The sequence below is a fragment of the Nelumbo nucifera genome, chromosome 5 (assembly GCF_055504915.1).
Source record: "Nelumbo nucifera cultivar China Antique chromosome 5, China Antique-T2T, whole genome shotgun sequence".
NCBI lineage: Eukaryota > Viridiplantae > Streptophyta > Magnoliopsida > Proteales > Nelumbonaceae > Nelumbo > Nelumbo nucifera.
The window spans coordinates 12,454,330-12,481,124 of record NC_142653.1 but is presented as its reverse complement, the minus strand read 5'-3'; the positions used below and the strand labels follow the sequence as shown (position 1 = coordinate 12,481,124).

The following is a 26,795-nucleotide window of genomic DNA, read 5'->3' as shown; positions in this document are numbered from 1 at the left end:
TGTAGGTGGAAACTTGATCTCCTGGAAGAGTAAGAAGCAAGAGATTGTGGCAAGGTCAAGTGCATAGGCTGAGTATAGATCCTTGGCTCATGGATCTCTTTTGAGTGATTGGGGTGAAAGCAGAGGAACCTATGATGTTATACTGTGACAATCAGGCTGCAATCAATATTGCCCACAATCCAATTCAGCATGATAGGACAAAACACATTGAAGTTGATAGACACTTTATAAGGGAAAGGGTAACAACCGGAGAAGTTTGTTTGCCTTTTGTCTCTTCAGAGTTGTAGCTAGACGATGTTCTCACTAAAGGGGTGGCAAAGAACAAGCTTGAACATGATCTACGCAAGTTGGGAATGTGTGACATTTACTCCCAACTTTAGGGGGAGTGTTGAAGATTAATTAGTTTTATGATGTTTTTCTGAGTAGATGTTTTATGTTAGTTGTTAGATGGGGGGTGGGGACCACAGTAGTTATGTGAGTTCAAATTTTACTATGTTTTTGAGTGTTATATATGCTGTTTTATGTTTTGCCTCCCTATAAGGGCATAGTTGTCTTTGTACTGTTCTATTATTTTAGTATAAATAATAAGTGAAGGGGGCGGCTAGATCACAACTCTCTTTTCTTTCCAACTTCTCTTCTCCTTCTCTCTTCCTTCTCTCTTCAAGAAACTACTTTTCTTTTATATTTTTTAATTCAGCAGATTTCTACTCTTTATATGATAAGTTCAAGATGGAAAGTGGAAAAGAAAATTAACAAAGATGGAGCTGTTTTATTTATGTAAGAAAGAGTGAATAGAAATAAAAAAGAGAAAAAGAAACCATTTTGTACTTCTATTTTTTCTTTTTCTCAAAACCCTTAAATGTTTTAAATTTCAATAGTAAAATTTCAAAACAATGCTTAAATGGTATGCATATGGTATATAATAGAATATATTAACACATACTAGTAAGACATAGAAATATGGATGATATTATAATAAAGCTCTTGCCTTGTCATTTTTGTCGCCTAGGTGGGCACCTTGTTGCTATAAGTTAAGGTGTTTAGGCGAGGCACCCAGCCAAGGGTGCCTAGTCGCCTAAGCGACACCTTGACAACTATGGTCACCTTGTTGTACTTTCTTTTTCTTTAATAGAATTTTTTCTTTTTATTTATTACCAAAAAAAAAGACTCCTGATATCCTACTATACTATTTTTTTGCAAGATGCTCTGCCACACAGTTACCCACGTATCCTCCTCTTAAATTATGGTTCCTTTCAGAATCTGTTCCACCTGATTCCTAGTAATTGCTTTATTGAATGACTTCACTCTGTTTCCTGTCAAAAAAACATTCTTTCCACTATTCGTTTACTTTGACGTCTGACATCTGAAAGTGCAATAATTACATTAAGAGGTTATTGGTATTGATGAACTTTTCTTTCCTCTGAACTCTGAATGCAGAGAATTTTGTTCCGAATTCTGAAGATTGTCAAATATCCATTTTAACCTCATATATGAGAATTTTTGTTTGAACTTTGGAGGTATCATTGGAAAACAAAAAGTTGTAAGATTCCTCTTTAAGAGATAAGAGGAAATGAACACCCATTTTCCTCTTAAAGTTGTAAGATTCCTCTTAAGAGATAAGAGTTAAGAGGAAATTAACAGGCCCTAAGTTATTGATTAGGCAAGATTTTGCATCTTCCAACATTCTAAGTAAATTCATGCACTCATCTAGTTCTCTGTCCAGTAAATATCTTCAGAAAACTTGGCTCCATACAATCTGGTCTCCTCTAATTTCAAAGCACTCATTCACCATGATGTCCTTACTACTGAATCTGTAGAGTATTTGATAGTGCTCACAAAGTTTGCCAATCCCACACCAGTCATACTCCCAATAGTATTGGACCACTGGGGAAAAGAATTAAATTCTATATTATTTTGAAGATGACTGAATTAATATTCATAAAGGTGTAAGCATGTAAAAATATGCCCCATATACATGACAAACCTTTAGGAAGAGGTTCTCTGTTTATAGTGAGAGCTTTGTGCCTAGTTAGATTTTTATCATGGGCTGAGGATGTTCTTTGTACTAAATTTATACATCACTTTATATCCTTTCATGTACACCTTTTTTTTATACAGACATGTACAATTTGGTTACCTTCAACATGAAACATAAAATGAAATCAACTTCATTCTGCACTGTAGTTTTTGATTAGTTGATTGCCGATGCATTTTCATTTGTTACACCTTATTTTTGCTCATTTAGGTGTTAGCACAAGCATCCTTAATGGTTCTTTATCATTTACATGCTTTTTGTGAAGGCTTTCCATGCATATCTTTTTTTTTTCTGTTACATTCAACTGTTTAATGTGTTGATGACATGCGTCTTATAATTGTAACCAATACCAATATTTTAATTTTGGATGGGCTCAAGGATATGATGAGGATCAATATATTTTTCTTTATTTGTACATTTGCTTTGTTAGGACACTGATGCTTGTAAATTGGATGTAGTGTACAGGCTTTATTACCTTTTCTCTTGTTAATAAGTTACTTAATCGCCTATTGGTGCATGCTTCCATATTTGTGCTAATTCCTGAGGGGCATTATATAAACATTTGAGTGATAGATATCTTTTTTTATTGTTCCACAGGAATTGAATCAATTGATGTCACACGAATACTGTCTCAGCAGGGTGGGGAGGCAGTTTATCCCTTGCCACGAATCAAATCTTTAGTAGTTCACTCAAAACTAAATTTAGCAGCATTGCTGTTTTCAGTTAAGTTTGCAGTTATATGCATTATTTGTTCAGATATGATTAGACAATGATTTCTAAAGAATAATAATGGTTGTATTTTAACAGAATGTGACAGGTGGAGACCACTTGAAAAATAGGGCTGCTTACACTAGGGAAGGAAGGAAACAGCTCTTTGCTGTTCTGCAAAGTGCAAGGGGATCATCAGGTGACTGTTCATTGACATCTAGATGAATTTAGATATTGTTTGTACAGCGACTTGTAAAAGTAACATGTATTTTTTGGACCAGGGGCTATTTTTTTATATATTGGTGTGGTGTTATGTATAAAAATCCTACCTTGTACTGTTACATGCTTGTTCAATGTCTATGCATTTATTTTTTACATGTTGTGTTATGTATAAAAATCCTACCTTTGCTATTTTGGTTAATTTGGGAAAGTGTATTGAAAAAAAGTGTTGAGTTGGGCCTAGTTGTTTTTTATTCTTATTTTAAGTTATTTAGTTAGGAAGTTGTTGGGCTTTAGGCCCATTAGTTTATGTTTTTAAGTTGTGACTGTTCAGCTACATTAGTGGCTGCCCTACTAAGGGCATCCTTGTAATATCTCATCCTTTAAGTTAAGTATAAATATAATGAGGGGTTGGCGGCTAGGGTTAATTCAAGAATCCTGGTTGATTTCCTACTCTTTTCTCCCTCTCTTTTTTTTCTCTACTACTGAAATCTTTATCTTCCTCCCTTTTCCTTTCACAAGAAATTCAACTAAATCTACAATCAGTGATTTCTACAAAAAGGAAAGAAAAAGATAGAGCTAGGATTGTTTTCCAGAGAGCCTATTGTCACTGTTTTCATTCTGGACATAAGGCCTGTCTAGGAAAAGAAAAATGGTCTGGAATTGCATTCCAGCTGCAGTGATCTGGAACATTTGGAAGTGAAGGAACTCCTGGATTTTCCAAAAACAGTTCTGCAATGAAGAGGAATTACTATCAAGAATAGTAGGAACCATAATATTCTGGAGTCTGTCTCATAAGGAATATTATGGAACATCACATTCCTTGGTTTTAGATTCAGAAAACTTGTATACAGGTCAATACAGATAGGATCAGAGGAATACCTGTGCATTTCATTATACTCAATCTTTTATACATGTTTTTGTTAATAGTCAATGAACATACTTTACCTTTTTCAAAAAAAAAAAAGAGATAGGACTAGGATTTGGGGTTAGATCTTGTGAGTGTTTGTCCAAACAAGCACATACCATTCTATGTGCAATAGGATTGTTATAACTCTTGATGGCCTAACCATAGCCATCCAACACTGAATTTGCTATTTGTACATTGTTGTGGCATGTTCCCCTGTAATAGCTGTGCCTGTTCACTCATTGTTTGGTCATTAGAGTCTACCAAACTATTGGCTGATCTTTGCATCCAATTAACTGTTGCATCCAACTTTCCACTCAGGTACTTAATTTCCTTAATGATATGTCAGTATTGCTAAGAGGCATTGTAACCATTCCTCAACCAGCCTACTATGACCTTAGAATCTCCTTTAACCACTAGATTTCTGAAATCAAATAGTTTGCTCAACCTCAACCTTTGCAATATAGCTAGTGGTTTGGCTCTTGTGGAATCCTCAACACCAATTAGAAGATATCTATTATCATTTCATAGCTATTCTAAAAGATTCCTATACCTGAATTGTCCATATTTCCCATGCTGCAACCATAAAAAATTTAGTTTATCTGATTGGGAGCTAGGAGTTGCCAATCCACGGGGATAGGGGTGAGCATTCGGTTTATTCGGTCCGAACTAAAAAAATTTAAACCGAACCGAAACTGAATTATAGAAAAACCAAAATAAACAAAATTAAAATTTTTTATTATTTCGGTTAAAACCAAATTTTAATAATAGATACTTTATTATATATATTATAACACATGTTATATATTATGAAATCAAATTTTATTATCTCATATATTAATATATAATATTAATATATTATATATTATATGTTACATATTATATAATATATACTACATATAATAATAGAAAGTTCGGTTAACCAAATTTCTAATTCTAAAAACCGAAACCGAATTAACCGAACTGATTTAACCAAAAACCGAAAAGACCGAACCGAAAAAACTGAAACTGAAATTTTCGGTTTTAACCAAATAGTGCTCACCCCTACACGGGGAAGATGTTCTTCTTGATGAGGAAAATGCCACATGTTGCTATGCTTTAGTAAATGTTATCTGTATAAATGGGGGCGAAGATACATAGAGTTTTGATACAATGCATCACTCTTGCGAAGACGAGTTCAATTAGAGCCTCTTTAGCTTGTGACTTTTCATTGAAAATTCTTGCATTTCTTTCTTCATATACTGATCGCAAAATTGCTAAGCTAGTGCATCCTCACATTATCTTCCCTTGTTTTTTGGGCAAGGTGAAAAACAAAGTGGATGAAGAGCTGCTGATCCTTGTAATCTGGGGCAAATTTGTATTCTGATGCATTCTGGGCTACAGAGTAGCTAAAACACTTGTAATCTGTTTTCAGTTTAACAAATGAAGTTACTTTGCTGATTAAAAAAAGCAGATGAAGAGGCTTTTCATACCTCCTGAAGGGGGTCCACCTACAACCAAAGAGAGAAGGGAACTAATCCCAAATACTATAGACAAAGAGCAAGAGATTAGTAGATGGAAGGTGGATTAGACACTTGTGGGGTGACAAACACCATTTGGGTCTTTTTCTTTGAGAGGTCTTGCAAGTTTGATTGGGTGGTATAGCTCTCAACAGAATACCCTTATTTTTTGTATGACTGTCTTGTTCCAAATAGATTACCAGGAAGGTTTGCAAAGGTAAGAGATGGATTTGAAGAAAGATGTAAAAGAAAACAATCTTGAGGTGTTGAAGATCCAAATGTTGGTATGAGGTTTGGAGTTATAAAGGAACACACTTTCCATGGAATTGAGCAACTCCACAGCTTGAGAGGTTTCAAAATCCCTTAAGACTCACCCGAGTTCCAGAAAATCCCCAAATTAGGATGAGAAGTGAAAAGAGAGGCAGGTTCATGTTAATATGTAGAAATGGAGTAGATAAGAGGGAAAAAAAATCTTTCAAAGGTTTTTCTCCCGACTCTCCCTACCAAATATCTTCCCAAAACTTAGTTTTCTTTCCTAGATAACTGTCATACTGGACTTGTTGCAAAGAGAGTGGGCAAAGATGTTAAATGGCTTTCCAAAGAGAGGTCAAAATTGCTCTAGTAGCCACCTCTATATTCCATCTGTTAGAATCTAAGCTATTACATTATGTCAAAGCCTTTTGGTATCCAGGGAGAATCTCCAATGCCACTTAATAATGCAGAATTTCCTCTCAAACAATCTTCCTGGCCCAAGCCCACTCTCCTTTTTGCTTTTACTGACTATGGCCCAACTCCCTCCCCTGGCTTGCACAAAAAAATCTCATAATCTCTCTCTCTCTCTCTCTCTCTCTCTCTCTCTCCCTCCCTCCCTCTTTGTTGGGATAAGTAGACTTAGATGAAAACTAGGGTATAGACCATGGCTATTTTCTGGTTTTGTCAGGCAAAGGATTTTCTTAATCATCAGTCTCTAGGTAATAAGTGATAAAAATTCCTAATTTTAACCAGATGAAAGCTTTGCATAATATGTGTGTTGCAATGGATTATTAAACAAGAAGAAACCCCTGCATGAAGGCATAGGTCTTTGGCCTGCTTTTTGTCAAGACATGCTTTCACCAGTTTGGGGCGAAGGTCTTCAAGACGATTCTCTCAACCCCCAATGACACAATTGATCCTATATCCAAACAAATTCCTTCTGGTTATTTTCAGTAAATGTTTTATGACCTCATAAGGTTGGATGCTCAATACTACAAGGAAAGGCTGTGGGAGGCATTGGGGAAAAACCTTCCTATGAATAAGCAGTATGTGGCTTTTCCTGGGGAGGTAGGTGATGTATGGGTGCTTGGGTTTGTAGGTGAATTCTTTTGGCATGTAAATTCAAAGGTTATGTGATGATGCTATCTGCCTATCTCTTCTGGTCCTGTGGGTTGCTTGTTTTGGGTTCTTTGGGGGTGGTGTTCTGGTTATTCTCTAGACTGCTTGCTTTGTTTTTCTCCACCTCATCCAGCATGTATATCTCTTGTATATACTTATCCACTTTCTGCATCCTGACTAGGGTAGCAAGACAACTAAAGAAATTTACGTGGGACTTTCTATGGGAACTAGGAGAGGTAAAAAAGGGATCATTTAGTTAAATAGGAATAGGTTTTTAAGCCAAAAGAGAAAGGGCCCCTAGGTTTAGAAAACATTGTTCTTAGGTACACTGCTTTGTTAGGAAAATGGTTGTAGAGATTTCCCTTTGAAAGAGATAGGCTGTGGCACAAGGTAATTGAAATCATTCATGGTCTAGACTCTAGAGGGTAATGGCTGGGATGCTAAAATTGCTCCCAACTCATCCTCAACTTCTTGGAAAGAAATTCATGAGGTATACCCTCTGTTTCTTAATTTTATCTGTTACGATGTGGGAAGGGGGTGATAAAATCCGATTCTGGAAGGACCTTTGGATAGGGAAGTACCATTAAGAGATCAATTCTCTAAGCTTTATGCCCTTTCCAACCTTAAGGGTGAAGTTGTGTCAACAATGGGTACACCCTCTCATTCTGGTTTTAATTGGGACTTTGACCTACTTGACATTCTGGAGGCAGTTTTTTTGGACCCAAACCTTGATGATTCTAGAATCTGGACAATCTCCCCAGATGGACTGTTTTACTCTCTCCTCCCTCAAGCATCTGCCCTTACCTAGTTCTCAAGGGGTGGACTTTCCGGTGAAAGAAATTTTGGACTTTTGGAGTAATCCAATCCCACAAAAAATTCAAGCTTTCTATTGGGAAATCTTCCTTGGAAAAGTTAATACTTGTTATTTGCTGCAGAGAAGAAGGGCCTTTTCTTGCCTTACTCCTCATACGTGCTTCTCATGTAGGGATAGTGGAGTTACCCTCTCCCATCTATTAATCTCCTATTCCTTTATACTTCGTAATTGGGAGTACTTTTGTGCTCTTTTTGGCTGTAGGTGGGAGCCCCCTCAAGAGGTGGTGGACATCTTCAACCCAAATTTTTTGAAGCAACCAAAGAAAAGAGGGAGAGTAATGTGGAGAGCTACTCAGACAGCAATTACTTGGGTGGTATGGGAACAGAGGAACAACAGAATCTTTAGTGATAAGTGTAGGACTTTGAAGGAGGTAATAGGAAATATAAAAGTAGGGTGAAGACTTTGGATTGCTTTCAGAATTTCTCAGTCACTAACATTCTAAGTGCTTGGAGTGAGGTAGCACAACCCTCTAGGGGAAAACAAAGAATATGGATGGAGTGGAAACCCCAGAAGGAAGCAAAGTAAAATTGAACTTTGATAGGAGCTCATTGGGGAACCTGGATTTGGCAGGAATAGGTGGTGCAATAAGAAATTTGGAGGGTAGAATTTTGGCTTTGTATTCAGGACCAATTGGTACTGCAAAGTGCAAACTCTACGAAGGCTTCATTGTTGGCACTGTTTCAAGGTCTATGGTTGGCAAAGCAATTTGACTTTAGACAGGTGGTGGTGGAAGGAGACTCAAAAGTAATTATCTCATGGGAAAGTAGTAATAGAAATATCCCTTGGACTCTCAAACACGTCTTCAGGGTAAAGTGGGTAAGAAGTGCAAATGGGTTAGCTGACTCCCTTGCTAAACAAGGGGCTACAAGACAACAATTGTTTTGGGCTACTTTGTAAATTGGCTTTTGATATTTGAGATGACATTTTTTCATTAAGTTGTACTTTTCTCACTTAAGCTACTTTAATAAAGTAAATTTTCTGTTGATAAAAAAAAGGATTCTACAAGATTGATCATGGCAATATACATTGCATGAATAAAAGAGACTAACTTCTAAACCCAACCAACTCACCACTTAAAAAAAACCAAAAGACTCACATGTACATCAGGGCCCACTTTAATGGGAAATCTAAACAGGTATGGATATTCAAACCCCAAACATGGCCAACATCTAGAGATACCTACCCAGCCTTCCCCAACGAATCTCTGCTGCATTTAGAGGAACCATTACCAAAAGCAACTAAAATCTCATTCTTGAAAGGAAAGAGGAACCAACTCCTACAAAAGTACCCACTTCCAGCAAAGCATGAAGGAAACAAGAATGAATTGGCACCAAGTGATTTGAGTATTTGGGAAGATGGTGGAGGTGGATATTCCCTCTTTCACACATCCTCCTTAATTTCCTAGCAATAACTCTAGCTAAAACAATTTCTTTGTCAATCAACATTTTTCTCTTAGCTGTCCAGTCATTACTTATCACCTTCATCCTTCTTCCTTTATGGAGAATCATAATTGTTGAAATCTTGGGTGCTATATATATAATTATATGCCACAGTACCATACATTGTATAAATGTTCTGGGATTTTTTTTTTTTTTACAACTTTGCTTTCTTTTTTGCTCTTATGGGCTAACTAAAACATTAGTTTGTACATTTTTCAAAATTATCGTCAATATCTTATTCATCTGCCATTCTATAATTATTTGTGTCACTTGTCTAGTAAGACTGCAATCAGTCCTAGTTGTAATGTAAAATAAACAAGAAAGAAAGTTGAGAGTAAGAGAAGAAAAAGAGATGGAGAAGACGAAGAGAAGAAAATAAAAAAGAGTGTGGGTCATGACTAGGATTATCGCCCCACTCAGCTATTTATATTAATAGTTTAAACAGGGTAAAAAACCAGAATTACCCCTATTGCTTACATAAGCTAAAATAATAGAAACAGAAAATAACTACCAACTACCGCTAAGTAACATAAATAGACAAACAATAGTGGGGACCACATTATTGTTCTACATCTCTACACTCCTCAAGTTGGGAATAGATATTAGTCATTCGACTCATTCCCAACTTGCACAAGTCTGCCTCCAACTTTGTCTTTGAAACTGCCTTAGTGAAGAGATCTGCAAGTTGCATGTTGGAGGTGATATATGGAAAACACACTTATTGGGAAGCAACTCTCTCTGTGATAAAGTGTCGATCCACTTCAATGTGCTTAGTTCTGTCATGTTGTACCGGATTATGGGCAATGTTAATAGCAGCCTGACTATCACAATACAACATCAGGGGCTTCTCATAAGCAATACCCAACTCCTCAAATAGGGATTTCAACCATAACACTTCAGCCACACCATTCGCCATAGACCTATATTCAGATTCAGCACTAGAGCGAGCAACAACATTTTGTTTCTTACTTCTCCAAGAAACAAGATTTCCTCCTACAAAAGCATAACACCTAGAGGTAGACCTCCTATCATCAACACATCCAGCCCAGTCAGCATTTGTGCAAACTTCTATTTTCATGTGACCATTTTCTTTGAAGAGTAAGTATACCTTTGCCTAGACATCTCTTGAAATGCGCTATTATCCTCTCAACTACAAGTAGGTGAGTGGTTCTAGGGGAATGCATATACTGGCTAACAACACTGACTGCATTAGAGATGTCTGGTCATGTGAGACAGATAGAGAAGTTTTCCAACCAATTGTTGAAACATAACTTTATCTTCAAGGGGCTCTCCACCTTCTGCACTGATCTTGTGATTTTGTTCAATAGGTGTGTCAGTAGTCTTAACACCTAGCTTCCTAGTTTCTTCCAAAAGATCAAGAACATACTTCCTTTGGGAAGCAAAAATCCCATGTTTAGACCGTGCTACTCAATACCCAGGAAATAACGTAGCTCTCCTAAGTCTTTGACATCAAATTCTTGATGAAGGAGTTGCTTAAGAGAGTCAATCTCACAGGTATCACTCCCTGTCACCACAATATCATCCACATATACAGTAAGTAGGGTTAAGGAGGAATCCACTTTCTTAATAAAAAGGGTGTGATCTGATTGGTCTTGCACACAACCAAGTTTTTCAAGAGCTTGTCTAAATCTATCAAACCAGGCTCTAGAAGACTGTTCCAGTCCATATAAGGCCTTATTAAGCCGGCAAACCTTCTTTCCTGCTTATGTAATACCAAACCAAGTATGTACACCTCTTCTTGCAAGTTGCCATTGAGGAAGGCATTTTTAACATCCATCTGAAATAATGGCCATGAGAAATTGGCTGCAAGAGATAGTAAAACTCTAATAGTGTTCATCTTTGTTACTGGTGCAAAAGTCTCCAAGTAGTCTATGCCATATGTCTATGTAAACCCCTTTGCAACTAATCTGGCCTTATATCTTTCAATGGAACCATCAGCATTATTCTTCATTGTAAACACCCATCTACACCCAATCGGTTTCTTCCCCTTAGGCTGATCAACTAACTCCCATGTATTGTTCTTCAGAAGAGCATCCATTTCTACCTTCATTACATCCTTCCACTCAGGTACTGACAAGGCTTCCTGCACTGTTCTGGGAATGGGAATAGCAGCAATGGATGCCAAGAAAGACTTGTAGGATGGAGACAAATGATCATAAGACAGAAACTGGGAAATGCAATGAGTTGTAGATGAGGTACAATGGCGTTTCCCTTTACGGACTGCAATGGGAAGGTCAAGATCATCTAATGGAGGAGAAGGCTCAACGTGGAAGATAAAGGAACTGTGGTACCTGAATCTGATCCATAGAGGGAATTGGAGTTGGACTGGATTGTTGATGACCGAAATCAACATGCCTCCACCGCCTGTGACATACCCTCAAATCCTGGCACCTTTGGCAACCCTCTTCACTACACTCCTCTCTAGTGATTGGGACAGGTAATGGAATTTCTGATGAATGAGTCCCCACCTCGCTACTCTCCCCCTAAGAAGAAACCCTAGGACAATAGGGTACATCCTCAAAGAAAGTGACATCCATAGAAACAAATCGTTTCCCAGAAGTAGGTTCATAGTAGCAATATCCCTTTTGAGTTTGTGCATACCCAAGGAAAATGCATTTTGAGGCTTAAGGATCAAATTTGGAATGATGAGGTCCAAGAATTTGAACGAAGCAAGTACATCCAAAGGTCTTAAGGGGAATAGTAAACAATTCTTTATCAAGATATAATAGGGTGAATGGAACTTTCATGTCTAGAACCCGTGAAGGAACTCGGTTGATGAGATAGACAACTGTATCTCCCTAGAAATGTATAGGTACATTGGATTTAAGCATAATGCTTCTAGCCACCTCCAATATATGCCTATTCTTCCTCTTAGCAACCCCATTTTGCTGAGGTGTATGGAGACAAGTGGTCTGGTGGATAATTCCATAGTCAAGGAAATATGAAGCCAATGGTTTTGCAAAATATTCTTAGCATTATCAGATCTGAAAATTTTGATTTTGAGCCCAAACTGGGTTGAAACCATCTGATGGAAGATCTGGGTTAAGGTAGGAACCTCATCTCGAGAACGCATAAGGTAAACCCATGAAAAACAAGTATAGTCATCAACAAAGAATAAATGACAAGAAATATCTGCATCCCCCCATGGTAGTGATGTGATATGATCCCCAAACATCAGTATGCACAATTTCAAAAGGAATACTACTTTTATTACTTAAAGGATAGGTTGTTCTACAATGCTTTGCAAGCTCACAACTTTCACATTTCAAATTAGACATCTGGACTGACTCAAACAAACTGGGAAACAAACTCTTCAAAGACCTAAAGGATAAATGACCTAACTGATTATGCCAAAGCATAACCTGACTCACAGACTGAGAAACAAAGGACCTCCCAACTTCACTATCTTCCCCATGTGAGCTCCCTCCAAGCAGGTAGATTCCATTCATCACACGACCTATCCCAATCACCTTCCTTGTCTCCAGATCCTGAAAAACACATCGATCAGGAAAAAAGGTCACTGAACAATTTTGGTTTTTAGTGATGCTACTAACTGAAAGCAAGTTAGTACTAAGTTTAGGAACATATAAAACTAAGAACAAAGAGATGGTATTAGACAATTTAATGTCTCCCTTGCCAGAAATGGGAACAAGGGAGCCATCAGCAATAGACACTTTATCTCTGCCAGAGGATAAGCAATAAGTAGTAAACAGTGAGAACAAGCTAGTCATATGGTTGGATGCACCTGAATCTATCACCCAACAAGGTTCAGTGTTATCTGGGGCTGAGGCATGATATGCTGAAGCCTATGTACCTGAATGAGCAAATGCTGAAGTGGGAGTAGCAGATGTTATAACTTGTGGCTGAGATAAGGATGCTGAATTGCCAACTTCACTCTCCAACTGAGTTAGAGCAGCCTAGACAACAGCTAAGGTGTCTAGGGATGTGGCTCTTGTGCTAGATGAGGGTGCACCATTAGTAGTAACAGCCACATTGGCATTTCCCCCTTTTGTTTCTGAGCTTTGCTGGAACTAAATGTGGATGTAACTTCCAACAGGTGTCTTTAGTATGCTTTGGTTTCTTGAAGTGTTCACACACTAGCTCCCTCTTATCTTCCTTCTGCATATCCCTCTCCTTGTCACCCCCAAACTTTGATTTTACTGCTACTGAGGCTGATTCCAATGGCTGATGCTACAACATAACCTTTCTCCTACTTTCTTCACTGTGCACTAAAGAGTATTCTTGTGACAATGTCACACTTTCTCTGGTGAGGAGTTGTTGTCTCACTATATCATATTTAGAATTCAGACAAGCTAGGAATCAAAAACCCTATTGGTTTCAACTTGTTTTCTGTAAGTTTGTGTATCCCTCTGACTTTCCCACTCAATTGTCTCTAGGTGATCAATTTCATGCCACAAGGATTTCAAAGTGAAGAAGTAAACTGAGACTGGTTTCTCTCCTTGCTTAAGGTTGTTTACTTCACATTTCAGCTCATAGGCCCTAGCAGCATTAAGTGGTTGGGAGTAGGTTTCTTTCATGATGTCCCAAATCTCCTTAGCAGTTTTTCGCCCACAAGTAATTTCGGCTAATGTGAGGCTGCATGGAGTTGCACAGCCAAGTCATAATCAAATAGTTCTGAACCCATCCGGCATAGGTTGGGTCCTCCTTGGTTGGTTCCTTCACATCCCCCAACAGATAGCTCAGTTTTCCTCTACCCCAATAGCCATCATAGCTGACTGAGCCCATTCCAAGTAATTTGATCCGTCAAATTTGACAGTGGTAATCTGAAATGTGTTCTCAGTCATATTACCAGAACCACCAGCCCCCAAAACACTTTCCCCTTGATTTTTAAACTCCATTTCTGCCATCTCTATCAAGAGATTGATAAAAAAGAAACCCTTTTAGTGCTGAAACAGGTGTAATTGCACCCAGAACTTGCTAACAGCCGACCTAGAAGGATGAAATAGGTTCAGCAAATCACCTAGAAATATTGGAACAGGTCTAATAGTCTCCCAGAAACCAATATTACTCAGTCTGAAATACTGTAACAGGTCTAACTATTACCCAGGAATTGACGACAGTCATAAATTTAGGGTTTAAAACTGAGAACTGGACGTAGGTCAAGAGAAAACCCTAAAAAATCAGGAGAAAAAAAAAAGAAAACTCCCAGCCACACCTTCTAGATTATTCAAAACAGACTTTGGTTGAAGTTGATCTCAAAAACAAACACAAACTCACTCGGAAAAGCCTGGCCGCCACCTCCAAACCACAGTCTGAACATAATCTTGAACTTTCTTCCTTTTCTCTGATTCTTCCTGATCACTGGACACCCTCCAAGGCTCTACGATCCCTTGGGCATCTGCTGCACTCTGCCAGCAATCTCCAAGAATCAGCTGATTGGCTTATCTCTGCTAAAACTTCCAACCCTAGGAAGTTCTCATGTAGTCGGCCTGATTAGACTCACATGAGAAGCCCTAGGTTGGCTCTGATACCAACTTGTCTAGTAAGACTGCAATCAGTCCTAGTTGTAATGTAAAATAAAAAGAAAGAAAGTTGAGAAGAAGAGAAGATGAAGATAAGACGAAGAGAAGAAAGTCAAAAAGAGTTTGGGTCATGGCTAAGCTTGTCGCCCCACTCAGCTATTTATATTAATAGTTTAAACAGGGTAAAAAACCAGAATTACCCCTACTGCTTACATAAGCTAAGAAATAATAGAAACAGAAAATAACTACCAACTACCACTAAGTAACATAAATATACAAACAGTAGTGGGGACCACATTATTGTTCTACATCTCTACAGTGTCAATATGCTTTTGATTCTAGCATGTCATTTAATTCTTTGTTGAAATAAGCTAATTGCTGTATTTGCTTTGCAGCCTCTGTTTTGAAGGAAAAACTTTCATCTTTAGGTTCATCTGGAATTTTAGCTGATCATCAGCTTCAAATGCAATTGCAGGAGCATCACTTAAAGGGGTAAGTTGGGAATGATCTTTTGAATTACTAGTAGTGAATTTCTTGTACTAATGCAAATGTCTGTGATATGAACAAGTGCAAAGACACAAGGCTGCATGGAAAGATAACCAAGGTTGCTTAATGACCTATCATGTTCCTTATACATGGTTTACCAAAAATGCCCTCAACTTGCTATGGGCATTTCCCTATAAAGTTTAATTCTTGAAACCCTTCCTCTTGAAAGACTATCATCTATACACTTGGATGATTTAGGATCCTAATAGAAAAATGGATTCACTGTTGATGCTAGAGATCTTGCCACTCCTATCTGGTAGCATAGTCTCTATGGCCCATTGAAGAAAATGTATTAGATAGAGGAAGAGGGTTAAAGCAGTATGCAAAAGAAAACAAGGATCTTGTATTTCATGCAAACATGCAATTTATAAAAATCCTCTCAATTGATCTCACTGAAGTGACTAAACTCCTTATGAATGTGAGAACTAAAAGTAAGATAATCTTTATACATATAAATACTATGGGGTGGATTGATCTCCTAAAATCCTTGGAATTTTTTTTCCTACATACCATTCAAATACCCTTATAAGTGACGGATGGAAGAAATATCTGGAATGGATATGTTCTGTTTGAGAGGAGAGAGGATTGCTGTGGAACTATATGCAAAAAAGAATTCTAGAGCTTGAGAAATTTGTGGATATTGGTTGGATTGTATATGCCTTTTTTTGGAGAAGTAAAATATACTTTTTAAAGGAAGGGAGGGAGAGATTTCCAAAAAGCTGTACAAAAGCCAAAAGGGGCAGATGATCTCAAGTATAAGATAGTGTATATCTAACAATGTTTTAAAAACTGGCCCGGAGGCCAAACCGTTTTTGCCTCCAGGTTGCGAGTCACTGGTTTGACCGGCTGGGTTGAATGGTTCAGACCGTGCCATGTCAGCGTATATGTATTAAGTATATATATTTTTATATACATATTATATATATATATATGTGTGTGTGTGTGTGTGTGTGTGTATATGTATATATATGTGTATAAATATATATTTTAGCAATAAATAATGTATAAATATGTTTTAGATATGTTATATGTATAATTCTATATTTAGTATATGTTTTTTAATTCAGTTTTTTATTTTTTATTTATCAAAAATATTAAAAATTACAATTTGTGGCAAAAAAAGGGTTTTTTTTTTCGTGAAAAATAGCGGGGCAAGGCGCCATGCCTTGGGACGCATAAATCTCAAAAAGTTATCCAAAATAATAAAAAAATCACCCCAATTGGACATTGGAGTGCAAAGTTATGGCCTCCAAAAGTTTGCATGTATTCAGTGTGCAACCCATGGCCCGGTCACTGGGTCGAATGGGTCAATGGTCGAACTGTCTGGGTTGAAACGTTCCTGAACAAGTCAACAGTTTTTTACCATCTGACAGGTCTTGACTGAACTGGACCTAGAATCCTAGCCGGGTGACAGTTCGAACGACCGGGCCAACGGTGGGTTGAAAACATTAATATCTAACTTGCAGTAATTACAAAATCGTCATCTACAATAATCTGATTCCAGTGGTTTGAGAAATGAGAGAAACTAAAGCTTAGGAATTCCTTGTGAGCCTTTGACAAAAAAAAATCATTTGTCTCTTCAGTAGCCCGATCAATCTTGCCTTTGACATGGATACATTTTTGAAAATCCTGCTTTTTTTTCCTGCCATGTCTCCCAACCAAACGCTAGAGGAATCATTCTCCAAAGAATAGAACCTCTCTTACTAAGTCCTTTGAAAAGCCAAGCAGACAGTAATGTGCTGAGGTCTCTAGTGACAAGGCCAAAGCACCCTGAACAATCGGAAGAGGTGGGTCCACATGCTATATATGAACTCACAGTGGATTAGCAAATGCTGGACTGATTCTTCAGCTTTATTGCACAGTCAGAAAAAGGTTTGGACTGCTACTCCTTTCTGTATCAGATGGTCAGAAGTGAGAATTCTGTCTAGGACTGCTGTTTACATGAAGAAAATCACTTTTGGTGGAAGTTCAGATCTCTTGAAATCCATCTTCAGGCCACTTTTGACTCATTCTGCCCCTCAGCTGATTGAAAGAAGACTTAACAGAGAATCGGCCCAAACTATCACCTATTACCGGGCTTGAATTTAATAAGTTTGGAGAACTCCTGATAAGTTCTCAATACGCCCTTCCAGATGCTAGACCCATAGGCCTGTTGGGGGACTGGGAGAACAAGTCCAGCTCAGTACCACCATAATTGGCTTTGATTAACTTCACATCATATCTTTTTAAGGCTATCTGTCCATACCCACTTCCCCAATAAGGCTATGTTTAAGGTTTTGAGAGGTTGGATACCGATGCCTCCATTATCTTTGGGTGTGCAATTCTGACTCTATGCCACGAGATGGAACTTCTTTATGTCACATGTATCTTCCCACAGAAAGTCTCTTCTATTTTTGCAATTGGTTTATCATCGAGGCTGGGGCAGTAAATAAAGAGAAATAGTAGATTGGCAAGTTTGATAAAGCACTTTGAATTAGAATTAACTTCCCTCCATTTGAAAGGTAATCTCTTTTCCAACTTGCTAATTTATTTTGGAAACATTTAATGAGTGGATTCCAAATCCCCTTGAATTTTGTAGTTTGCCCCCTAAAGGAAGTCCAAGGAATTTGGGAGGAAGAGAGCAAACTTTGCAGTTTGCACCCCAAAGTTTCAGCTAGATCATTTATATGGGGCATCTCACCAATTGGGATCAGTTACTCTTTCTGTAGTATTTAGCACTGAGTAATATTCTGAGTTTGTTAATTTTAAAATGATTCATTCTTTATTTCTTATTTCAATGAATCATCATCTTATGTTGAGGTTCATAAGAAAATTTGCCTCTTTCTTTTTTGAGAAGAGGTAAAGTATTGATTCATTAAAAAAGAAAAAAGGAAACCCATGTACAACCAGAAGCTATACAATGGGGAATACAACATAAACATTAGGCCACTATCCCATTTGTCATTACAACAAGGTTTTCAAAAAGAAAGAGAGAACTAAGGGGGACATTGTTTCTTGATAGATGTGCAGATGACCAGGATAGCAGTTTCCCAACTATTTTTTGCCACACTTCCTCTTCTTGACAGCCTTTACTTCGAAAAATTTGCCTCTTTCTTTTCTGATAAATTGTTATTTGCTCATTTCAATGATCAGCCACTTCTTTTATTTTTCAAGTTCTCTCTCTCTCTCTCTCTCTCTTGTCTTGCAAAGAGAATCTAAGAATATATGGATAAAAGGAATAGTTTCAATGTATAGTAGTTGTGTAAATATTTTAGCTTATCAGGGGCATTTATTAATACTCAAAATATATTACCCATGATCAACAATTGGGAGCAAAATCAGCCTTGCTGATTTTTCCATGCAATCCGGTCTTGCCCTCTATATGTGATAGATATTCCAACAAGAAAAGGATAAAGGCCTTTTCAGCCAAGGGAAATCACTTGATGCATCCTTCCCCTTCAATTATGGGTGACGTGGTTGGAGAGTTCATTGATTTTTGATAACAAGCTCTATTTTGAAGAGGAAATCCTAGAGAATGTAGTAGCCATATCGTGCTCCTGGTTTTTGTTTCACACCAGTTACAGTGACATTCATCAAAACCTGTTCTTTCCTTTATGACCAGAAGTATTTTCTTTTGTGTCTTTTTGAGGTTTTTAATGTCCTCTGTACATCTGTCAATATACATAAGTCATGCTGTCCATTTGGCTGCTTTGTTGTAGTGTCCAGTATAAATAGTTTACAAAATTCGACTCCATACTTTGAAAGTTTGAATTGTGTTCAGATGTAATTCTATACCCTGAAAGTTCACATTATGTCATGATTCTTATGATTCAGTTATTAAACGTGTGACATTTTGTTTCTTGTTGTTTGTGTGGCATTGTTTACAATAACATGTTTTTCTTATGATCTTCTATTCGGATGACATTTGTTTTTTGTTTCAACCATTTTTTATTGGAGATTCTTATTATTTTACCATGGTGATAATGTATTCTCCTTATGACAGCCAAAGTCAGCTTACTATATCAGATATTGCACGGAAGGCATTTCTCCACAGTGTATGTTCCTCTTGTTCGAAATGCTATTCTTCTGAACTGAAATATGGATATCAAAGTGAAGCTTATATGTAGTAATGCTGTAACAGCATAAGCATGGTTGTAGAATCTCCTAGTCAAGCTCTGGCACAGACCTGGCCAGACATGTGGAGAGTTGCTTGTTGGTTATGGTTACATCGGTTGACTAGTTGATTCACTAGTCAGTTGAATGCCATTCCAATTGCATGATTGCATCACTAATTGGTCAAGTAGGATTACTGTTCAACCAATAGTTGTTTAAAGCTTTTTTTTTTATTTGTGTTTGTCTCTAATTATTTAAAACAATATATGTTATGATTTTATTTTGCTTTAAGTATTTGTGATTGGACATGATTGATTGATGGCATATAAAACAACATAGAATAAAAGATGAAAGTGGAGCAAATACAAAGGCTTAAATCCCTATCCTAGTCTATCCAGCCTAACTTTACAATGTTTGCAAAAGAAAGACCATAAACTAAATGGTCAATATCATTCTTTTAGTGCATATTTCTAGTCTGTATTATTTTATTTATGGGATAGCATCACTATCTTAAATTTAGAAGAAATCTTTTTTTTTTCCTTTTATTTTTGGTAATCAGTCAGCACCTATGCATCGACTAGTCAGTTTTCATTCTCTAACATACATTGTTTCCTTGCAATGCCCCAATTGGTGAGAAGATGAAGGAAAGTTGATTGAGATGGTTTAATCATGTGCTAAATGACCAATGAGTGCACCAGTGAAGTGCCTTGGTGCAAATAAAATTCTCTAAAGAAAAGGAGAAAGTCAAAGAAAGTGTGGCTGAAGTGGTAAGAAATGATTTAAGGACTTCCAATTTAACTGAAAAAATGGCTCTCGACAGAGCAAAATGGTGGGACAGGGTTTGTGTAACTGACCAGAAATAGTTGGGATTTAGGTTGCATTAAGGCCTTGTTCGTTTACAATTTTGTAACTTACCCAGGTAAATGTTTCCTGGGTAACATTTACCCGGGTAAGTTCACTTACCCATGTTCTTTTGATTCCTAGGTAAGTAATATAATTACCTTCTTACCCATAAAAAGATAATGTCAAAATGGGCAAATGTAAGTGAGGCTCTCTTTACCCATTGACCAACTCCCCCCCACCCCACCCCATTTACCGGTAAACAAACAGGGCCTAAAGGCCAAAAGTCATTATCCTATGGTAGTCCTGGTTATATGGGATCTTGGTAGGAGTAAACTGGATACTGATCTACTCTTTGACATTTGTTTGGCGCTAAAGTGGCTTCTGTCAGACTTCAACCCATATTCCCAGACTTCAACCCATATCATCCCTTCAAATAGTCCTCTGTTCTGTTGTTTCCAAATTTCCTAACAAATTGCAAAAGTAATTGCTCACCAATGAATTGGGATCCACAGCTGGGATGACAGATGAACTAGCAAAGCAAGGTGTTTCAAGGGGTCATTTGTATTGGGGCCAAGTTTAATAGGGATTGTTCTTTACTTGGAGGTTAGCTGAGGCTAGCCTCCTGCTTTGATGTACTTACATTTTACTCCTAATTAATAAAATTCAGTGGTGTTACTCATCAGAAGAAAAAGGCTCACAAATGAATCCTTGCTTAGTCATCAACTAATGTTTTTGGCCAAGCTTCAATTATATCATTAGCAGTGCTCAGGTTGAGCTGCACCACAAAAGAAAATAAAAATTTTAATTGTTGTATCACGTTGTAATAGCTGAGTTATTACTTATTACAATCCAACAAGAGCTAGAAACTTACAATTCTGTTCTATGCTAAATTTGATTCATGAAATCTATGTGGCTCAAGTGCTATGTAACTTAATGTGATGTGATACTTCTAAATACTCCCTATTATTTTTTTAGAACCCATAGACCATAACTTAATTTTTACTGCTCATTAATTTTGTTTAAGTTCAGTGTTCTTCTCAGTTTGATAGCTATTGACCCATTTAGTACATGTGTTCTCTTTATAGCATTTCATGGAAGGTCATGCCAATATTGCTCCAATATCTCGGCTGCCTCTCATATCTATTTCAGATGCTAGCTATCTTCTGAAGGACATGCCTGTTTGCCAGGTATTCTGGAGGATTACAAATCTTGGTTCTGATACATCTGTTCTTTTGTCCTAATTTTCTCTAAAATGGTGTTACTAATTGCACTTGCAGCCATTCCATTTGGAGCTGAATTTCTTCAATAAAGAGAATCGAGTTCTTCATTATCCCGTGAGGGTATTTTATGTGGATGGCGTTAACCTTATGGCATATAATCTTTCTACTGGATCAGATAATATGTACAAGAAGCTTTATTCCTCGGTACTGGAAAGAAGTGCTATTTTTCTTGCCAATTATATTTGATGTAGTAATAAAAATAAATGACAATGAGATATTTTTCTTGGTGAAAGTGGTATACTATTAGAATCCGTGAGTGGATTACTTGTATATCTTAGTAGGATGATGTATTTTCTGTTTTTCAGATTCCTGGACATGTAGAATACCATCCAAAAAAACTGCTATATAGTACAAAGCAGCATTTATTTCTTGTTGTTTTCAAGTTCAGTGGTGCTACAAGTGAGGTTGTTCTTTATTGGGAAAAAACTGATTTTCAGTTGGCTAACAGCAAAGGAAGCACAATAAAAGGTCTGTTTTTTTTTTTCAAATTTTATACTCTCTCTCTATGAGTGTCTGTGGCTGTGCATATTTGTGTTTTCACTAAGTACCCTTAACTCTTGTTGTTTGTGTTCTATAGGTCAAGATGCAGCATTCATTGGCCCTAATGAGAATCAGTTCGTGATTCTTGATGATGATAAGACCGATCTGGCTCTGTACATTCTTCCAGGGACAACTTCACAAGAAAGTGTTGAAAATAATGGAACACACGAACCAGACTCATCTTCTGATACAACTGTTGGTTCAATTCGTGGTCCATTGCAGTTCACTTTTGAAACTGAAGTTGATCACATCTTTTCTACACCACTAGGTAGTGTAAGAAAAAGTTTCTCCATGTTTTATAGCTTTGCAGTTGATATTCAATGCATATTGATGATTGTTTTCCTTTATTGTAGAATCAACTGTCATGTATGCCTGTGATAGCAGCCATATTGGGTTAGCAAAGTTGATTCAAGAATACCGCCTTTCAACTGATGGTGGCCAACATATATCAACAAAAACTGAAGGGAAAAAGTCAATCAAATTGAAAGCAAATGAGATTGCACTCCAGGTAAATGGTTCTGCTCTAATTTCAAGTATTCACTGGGTTTATTTTTGAAGGTGTAAGATTGACCAGTACAAATTGAAGGGGGGGTTGAAGCCTTTGTAAAGGAAAGGGTATCTGCTCTTGGATGGTTTTGCTCCTCAGAGCTGATAAAGTCATGCATTTGTCAGTGTACAACGCACTTATTTCAAAGTGTAGCATTTATTAGGATAATAACGCCATCATAATCTCTAAGGAGAGGTGATGCAAAATAAAAAGGTTTATTTTTCTCTTCTCATTGCTGTAGTTCCAGAGCCCAACCTTGTCTTCCTTTAACCATCCCACTACTATCTCAGAATCCCCTTCTATGACCAGCTTATTTATATTCAGGTCCTTAACTCTCATTAAACTGCTGCTCTTAAACACAACATAATTTTTCCCCTTTAGTTGGGAGAAAGTGAGAGTAAAATAGATTTGTAATTTTCAGTCACCAGTGTTTCTTTAGTACCCAATAAAGTGACCCAAATCCTAGAGATGTAGGGAGAGAAAAATAAATATTGTATTAGGCTCACCTCAAACCTGCATAAGAAACAAATATGGAGTGAAAAGAACCAAGTTGATATTCAGCTTTAGTCAAGATTCAAAATATCAATACACCCGATACGCCGGTAGAGGCGTATCGGTGGTTTTTTTAGTTTTTTTTTCAAATCCGGTTCAGAGGGGCCGGTTTAAGGTCTGTCCCCCCCCTGAACTGGTCAAAACTCCGATACACCCTCTGTAGGGGCGTATTGGGAAGCTTCCGATACAATATGTATCAGCCGATGCGGGCCAATACGTATCGATACTTTGAACCTTGTCTTTAGTGCATGTGACATGTTAATTTTGTGGGTGGATCATCTCCCAACAAAAAGCCCTAATTTTAGTAGTAGACAATGCTAGATTGCCTTGACTGGAAATACCAAGAGGGATGAGGTACTAGTATCAAGAGTTTAAAAGGTATGAGAGAAGAGGAGCAGGAGAAGCAGCTATTGGACTCAAAGGGCCACATTATTCCATCTCAAAGGAAAAAGAGGAAGATGTTCCATGGTTTGAACCTAGGTTGTACAAAGCAATTTGTCTCTTATTGTAGCTTGTAGTTAATATTCCTAATATTGCATTAAAAATTGCATGGAAGAATATCAGAGCTTTTCTGATTAATACTATTGTACTTTTAAATTGGGTTTTACAGGTCCACTGGCAAGAAACCCTTAGAGGCCAGGTTGTGGGAATACTGACTAGCCACAGGGTGCTAATTGCTTCTGCAGATCTTGATATATTGGCAAGCAGTTCTATGAAGTTTGATAGTGGACTTCCTTCAATATCCTTAAAAAAGTGAAACTTTTTTTCTGAAGAGTTTTTTTCTTTTCTATTTAATCACTTTTTGTCCACATGAAAAGGTTTCATGTCATTGTCTAAATGCTTAACTTATGTCTACTTTAGATCCCTTTTATGGGTTGGGCCTGCACTTGTTTTTTCAACTGCAACTGCAATTAGTGTTCTTGGATGGGATGGCAAAGTCAGGACCATTCTCTCAATTAGTATGCCTTATTCAGGTGATTTTTTTTCCTCGTCTTCCCTTCCCTTCTTTTCCCTTTTCCAATGGTTGCTCAGATCCTTCACAATTTTTTGTGGTTTCACAGTATCCCAGTAGTGTTTGGGAAGATATATATGCCATAAATTGTGATGCTCAAATTTGTCTTTTTTCAAAATATTTTTTTGAGTCATGAGGATGAACTGGTTCTATGGATGCAGTTTTGGTTGGTGCTTTGAATGATCGATTATTGCTTGCAAATCCAACGGACATTAATCCTAAACAAAAGAAAGGGATTGAGATAAGGAGCTGTCTTGTTGGCCTTCTTGAACCTCTTCTTATTGGTTTTGCTACAATGCAGAAACATTTTGAACAGAAGCTTGACTTATCAGAAATTCTTTACCAAATAACATCAAGGTTTTCTCCTGTTCCTACTTAAATAGGCAATGTATTTACATTCATAAAAAAAAGATAATGTATCTATCTTTCCATTTGTAACAGTTCTTCTGAACTTTCACAATTTTGAGTTGCTGCATTAAGTTTAGATTTCTGTCTCTAGTTCATTCTGTTTTGGATGAATTCATGCTTTACAGTTGGGATATTTCTGCATGTGAATTCTTACATTTGTTCATTGTGTAAATGTAGATTTGATAGCTTGCGCATTTCTCCAAGGTCTCTTGATATTCTTGCTAGTGGTTCTCCTGTCTGTGGAGATCTTGCTGTATCACTGTCCCAAGCAGGTCCACAGTTTACTCAGGTGAGTTACTGTTATCAGTTGTTCTATTCATTCTTGCATTCCTATTTCTCCTAACTCACCGTCTTTCCTGAATGTTACTTCAATTGTAGGTGTTGCGGTGCATCTATGCAATCAAAGCCCTCCGTTTCTCTACAGCTTTGTCAGTTTTAAAAGATGAGTTCTTGCGTTCAAGAGATTATCCACAATGTCCTCCTACTTCTCATTTGTTTCACCGGTTTCGACAATTGGGATATGCTTGTATCAAGTAAGTGTGAAAAACCAAATTTAAAAGGAAAAATATTTTTTTTTTTGAGAATGTACGACAAACCTGATGATGAAATTAGATCAATTCTCTTTTGTACTGCTTATATGAAGCTGATGTTGATATTACAAACCTGATGATGGAATTAGATCAAAACTCTTTTGTTCACTGCTTAGAATTCGTCTCAGATTTGAACATTTACCTAATTATGAAGTTAGATCAAATGCCTTGTCTTCCCCTCATACAAGTCCTTATTCTTACACCTCTTTGTATTGAGTTATGTTGATTACCAATTATTTGGACTTGCACGCTTTCTTGCAGATCGGTTAAATCTGGCATGTATTTGGATCTGTGATGCACCATTATTAGGGGTGCAAGTTGGAAACCTGACTTGAGGAATTTACACAGCATCAAGCTCAGACCCTTGGGCTGGGCCCATCCAAATTTTAACAAATGCTCAACCTGAGCCCACCCAAGTTGCAGCCCTAACCATTAATGAGTGGGGTGCAATGAAATTTTGATCAAGGTTCTCCACGTTCATACACAGTAAACTTATGGATCCTCCTTAGGGAATTATATCAAGTTAAACTTTATAGATGTTTCTTAGGTAACCAACCTTGGGCCTTAAGGGATCAGGTAGGTATTTAAATCTAACAATTGTGTGATTTTCCAGTTTTACTTGAGATTGTCGAGTTCAGGGGATTCAGCAAGAGCCCAACAAATTTATATCAGTTTAGATTTATTTGATCATGTAACAACACCAGCAAGTTTAAAGGAAAATAGAAAAGAGAAAAGTACAACAAAGAAGAGGCAAAGAATTACAAGAAACTATTTTTTTTATCGATAACAGAAAATTTTATTATGATATAAATAGATTATACAGCAGAGATACAAGCCATTAATATACAAGAGATATCCAATGAGTATGCAGCAGTGTTTTAAAAACCAACCCAGAGACCAAACCGTTTTTGCCCCTGGTTGACCATCCAAGTCGGACAGGTCAGACCGTGCCACGTCATCCATATGGAAATTCAAATATATATATATATGTGTGTGTGTGTGTGTGAACATGTATTGTATTAATAAATAACATATAATTATGTTTTACATGTAATATATGAAATATTTTATATTTAATTTATGTTTTTAAATTCAGTTTTAAATTTTTTATTTGTAAAAAATATTAAAAATTGCAATTTGAGGCCGAAAAAGGGTTTTTTTTTGGAAAAAATAACGGGGCAAAGTTATGGCCTCTTGAACTTTGCATACATAGTTAGTATGCAACCCGCAACCTGGTCATCAGGTCAAATGGGTCAATAGTCCAACCGCCCAGTCAGACGGGTTTTGACCAAGTCAACGGTTTTTTTTACCTTCTCCGGGTTTTACTCAAACTAGACCTAGAATCTTGACTGGGTGACAATACGAGCGGTTCAACCGGCCACGTCAAACAGTGGGTTGAAAACACTAGCGCACAGACCCTACTGCGTACTGCCTCTCCTTAAACAAGCTATTATTTACAATTGAGCCCAAAAAACATTAGCCAGACCATTAGCAGGCCTTTGTATCCACTGAATTCATAGTTGGATACTTCTTGAAAACCATTTGAATTGTTTCATTAGATTCCTATAAATCCAAAATACCTTTTCCTCCTACTTAAGGAAAGCAAAAGAAGGGTCAAAATAGGGGTGGAGAGAACTGAATAATATTGTAGCATTGTTGCACTACTGGAATAGAAAATTGATGTACTTGATTGATTATTCTTTAGTGTTGGGCCTTTATGGAATGTTGGGGTTGAATCATAGTACCTTGTTTTTCTTTTCTTTTCTTTTACTTTTGTTTTTTCTTCAGAAGTGCTTGTTTTTGACCCACTATCAGAAGTTTCTCTTGTT

At 37.2% G+C, this 26,795-nt stretch overlaps 1 protein-coding gene across 2 annotated transcripts in view; it reads left to right on the top strand.

Annotated features, from left to right (window-relative positions):
• The window catches only part of LOC104605601 (uncharacterized), a 79,955-nt gene that overhangs the window by 47,699 nt on the left and 5,461 nt on the right, over window positions 1–26,795 (top strand). Inside the window, exons 8-21 of one of the 2 annotated variants that reach the window (XM_010270438.3) lie at window positions 2,633–2,757; window positions 2,843–2,942; window positions 14,952–15,048; window positions 19,085–19,136; window positions 21,123–21,224; window positions 21,315–21,461; window positions 21,623–21,785; window positions 21,895–22,125; window positions 22,211–22,365; window positions 23,567–23,695; window positions 23,813–23,930; window positions 24,130–24,325; window positions 24,554–24,665; window positions 24,755–24,909. In XM_010270438.3, the coding sequence (XP_010268740.1) occupies window positions 2,633–2,757; window positions 2,843–2,942; window positions 14,952–15,048; window positions 19,085–19,136; window positions 21,123–21,224; window positions 21,315–21,461; window positions 21,623–21,785; window positions 21,895–22,125; window positions 22,211–22,365; window positions 23,567–23,695; window positions 23,813–23,930; window positions 24,130–24,325; window positions 24,554–24,665; window positions 24,755–24,909 (1,882 nt within the window). Of the gene's footprint in view, window positions 1–2,632; window positions 2,758–2,842; window positions 2,943–14,951; window positions 15,049–19,084; window positions 19,137–21,122; window positions 21,225–21,314; window positions 21,462–21,622; window positions 21,786–21,894; window positions 22,126–22,210; window positions 22,366–23,566; window positions 23,710–23,812; window positions 23,931–24,129; window positions 24,326–24,553; window positions 24,666–24,754; window positions 24,910–26,795 lie in introns of both variants that reach the window. The other variant, XM_010270434.3, reaches the window with a different exon arrangement.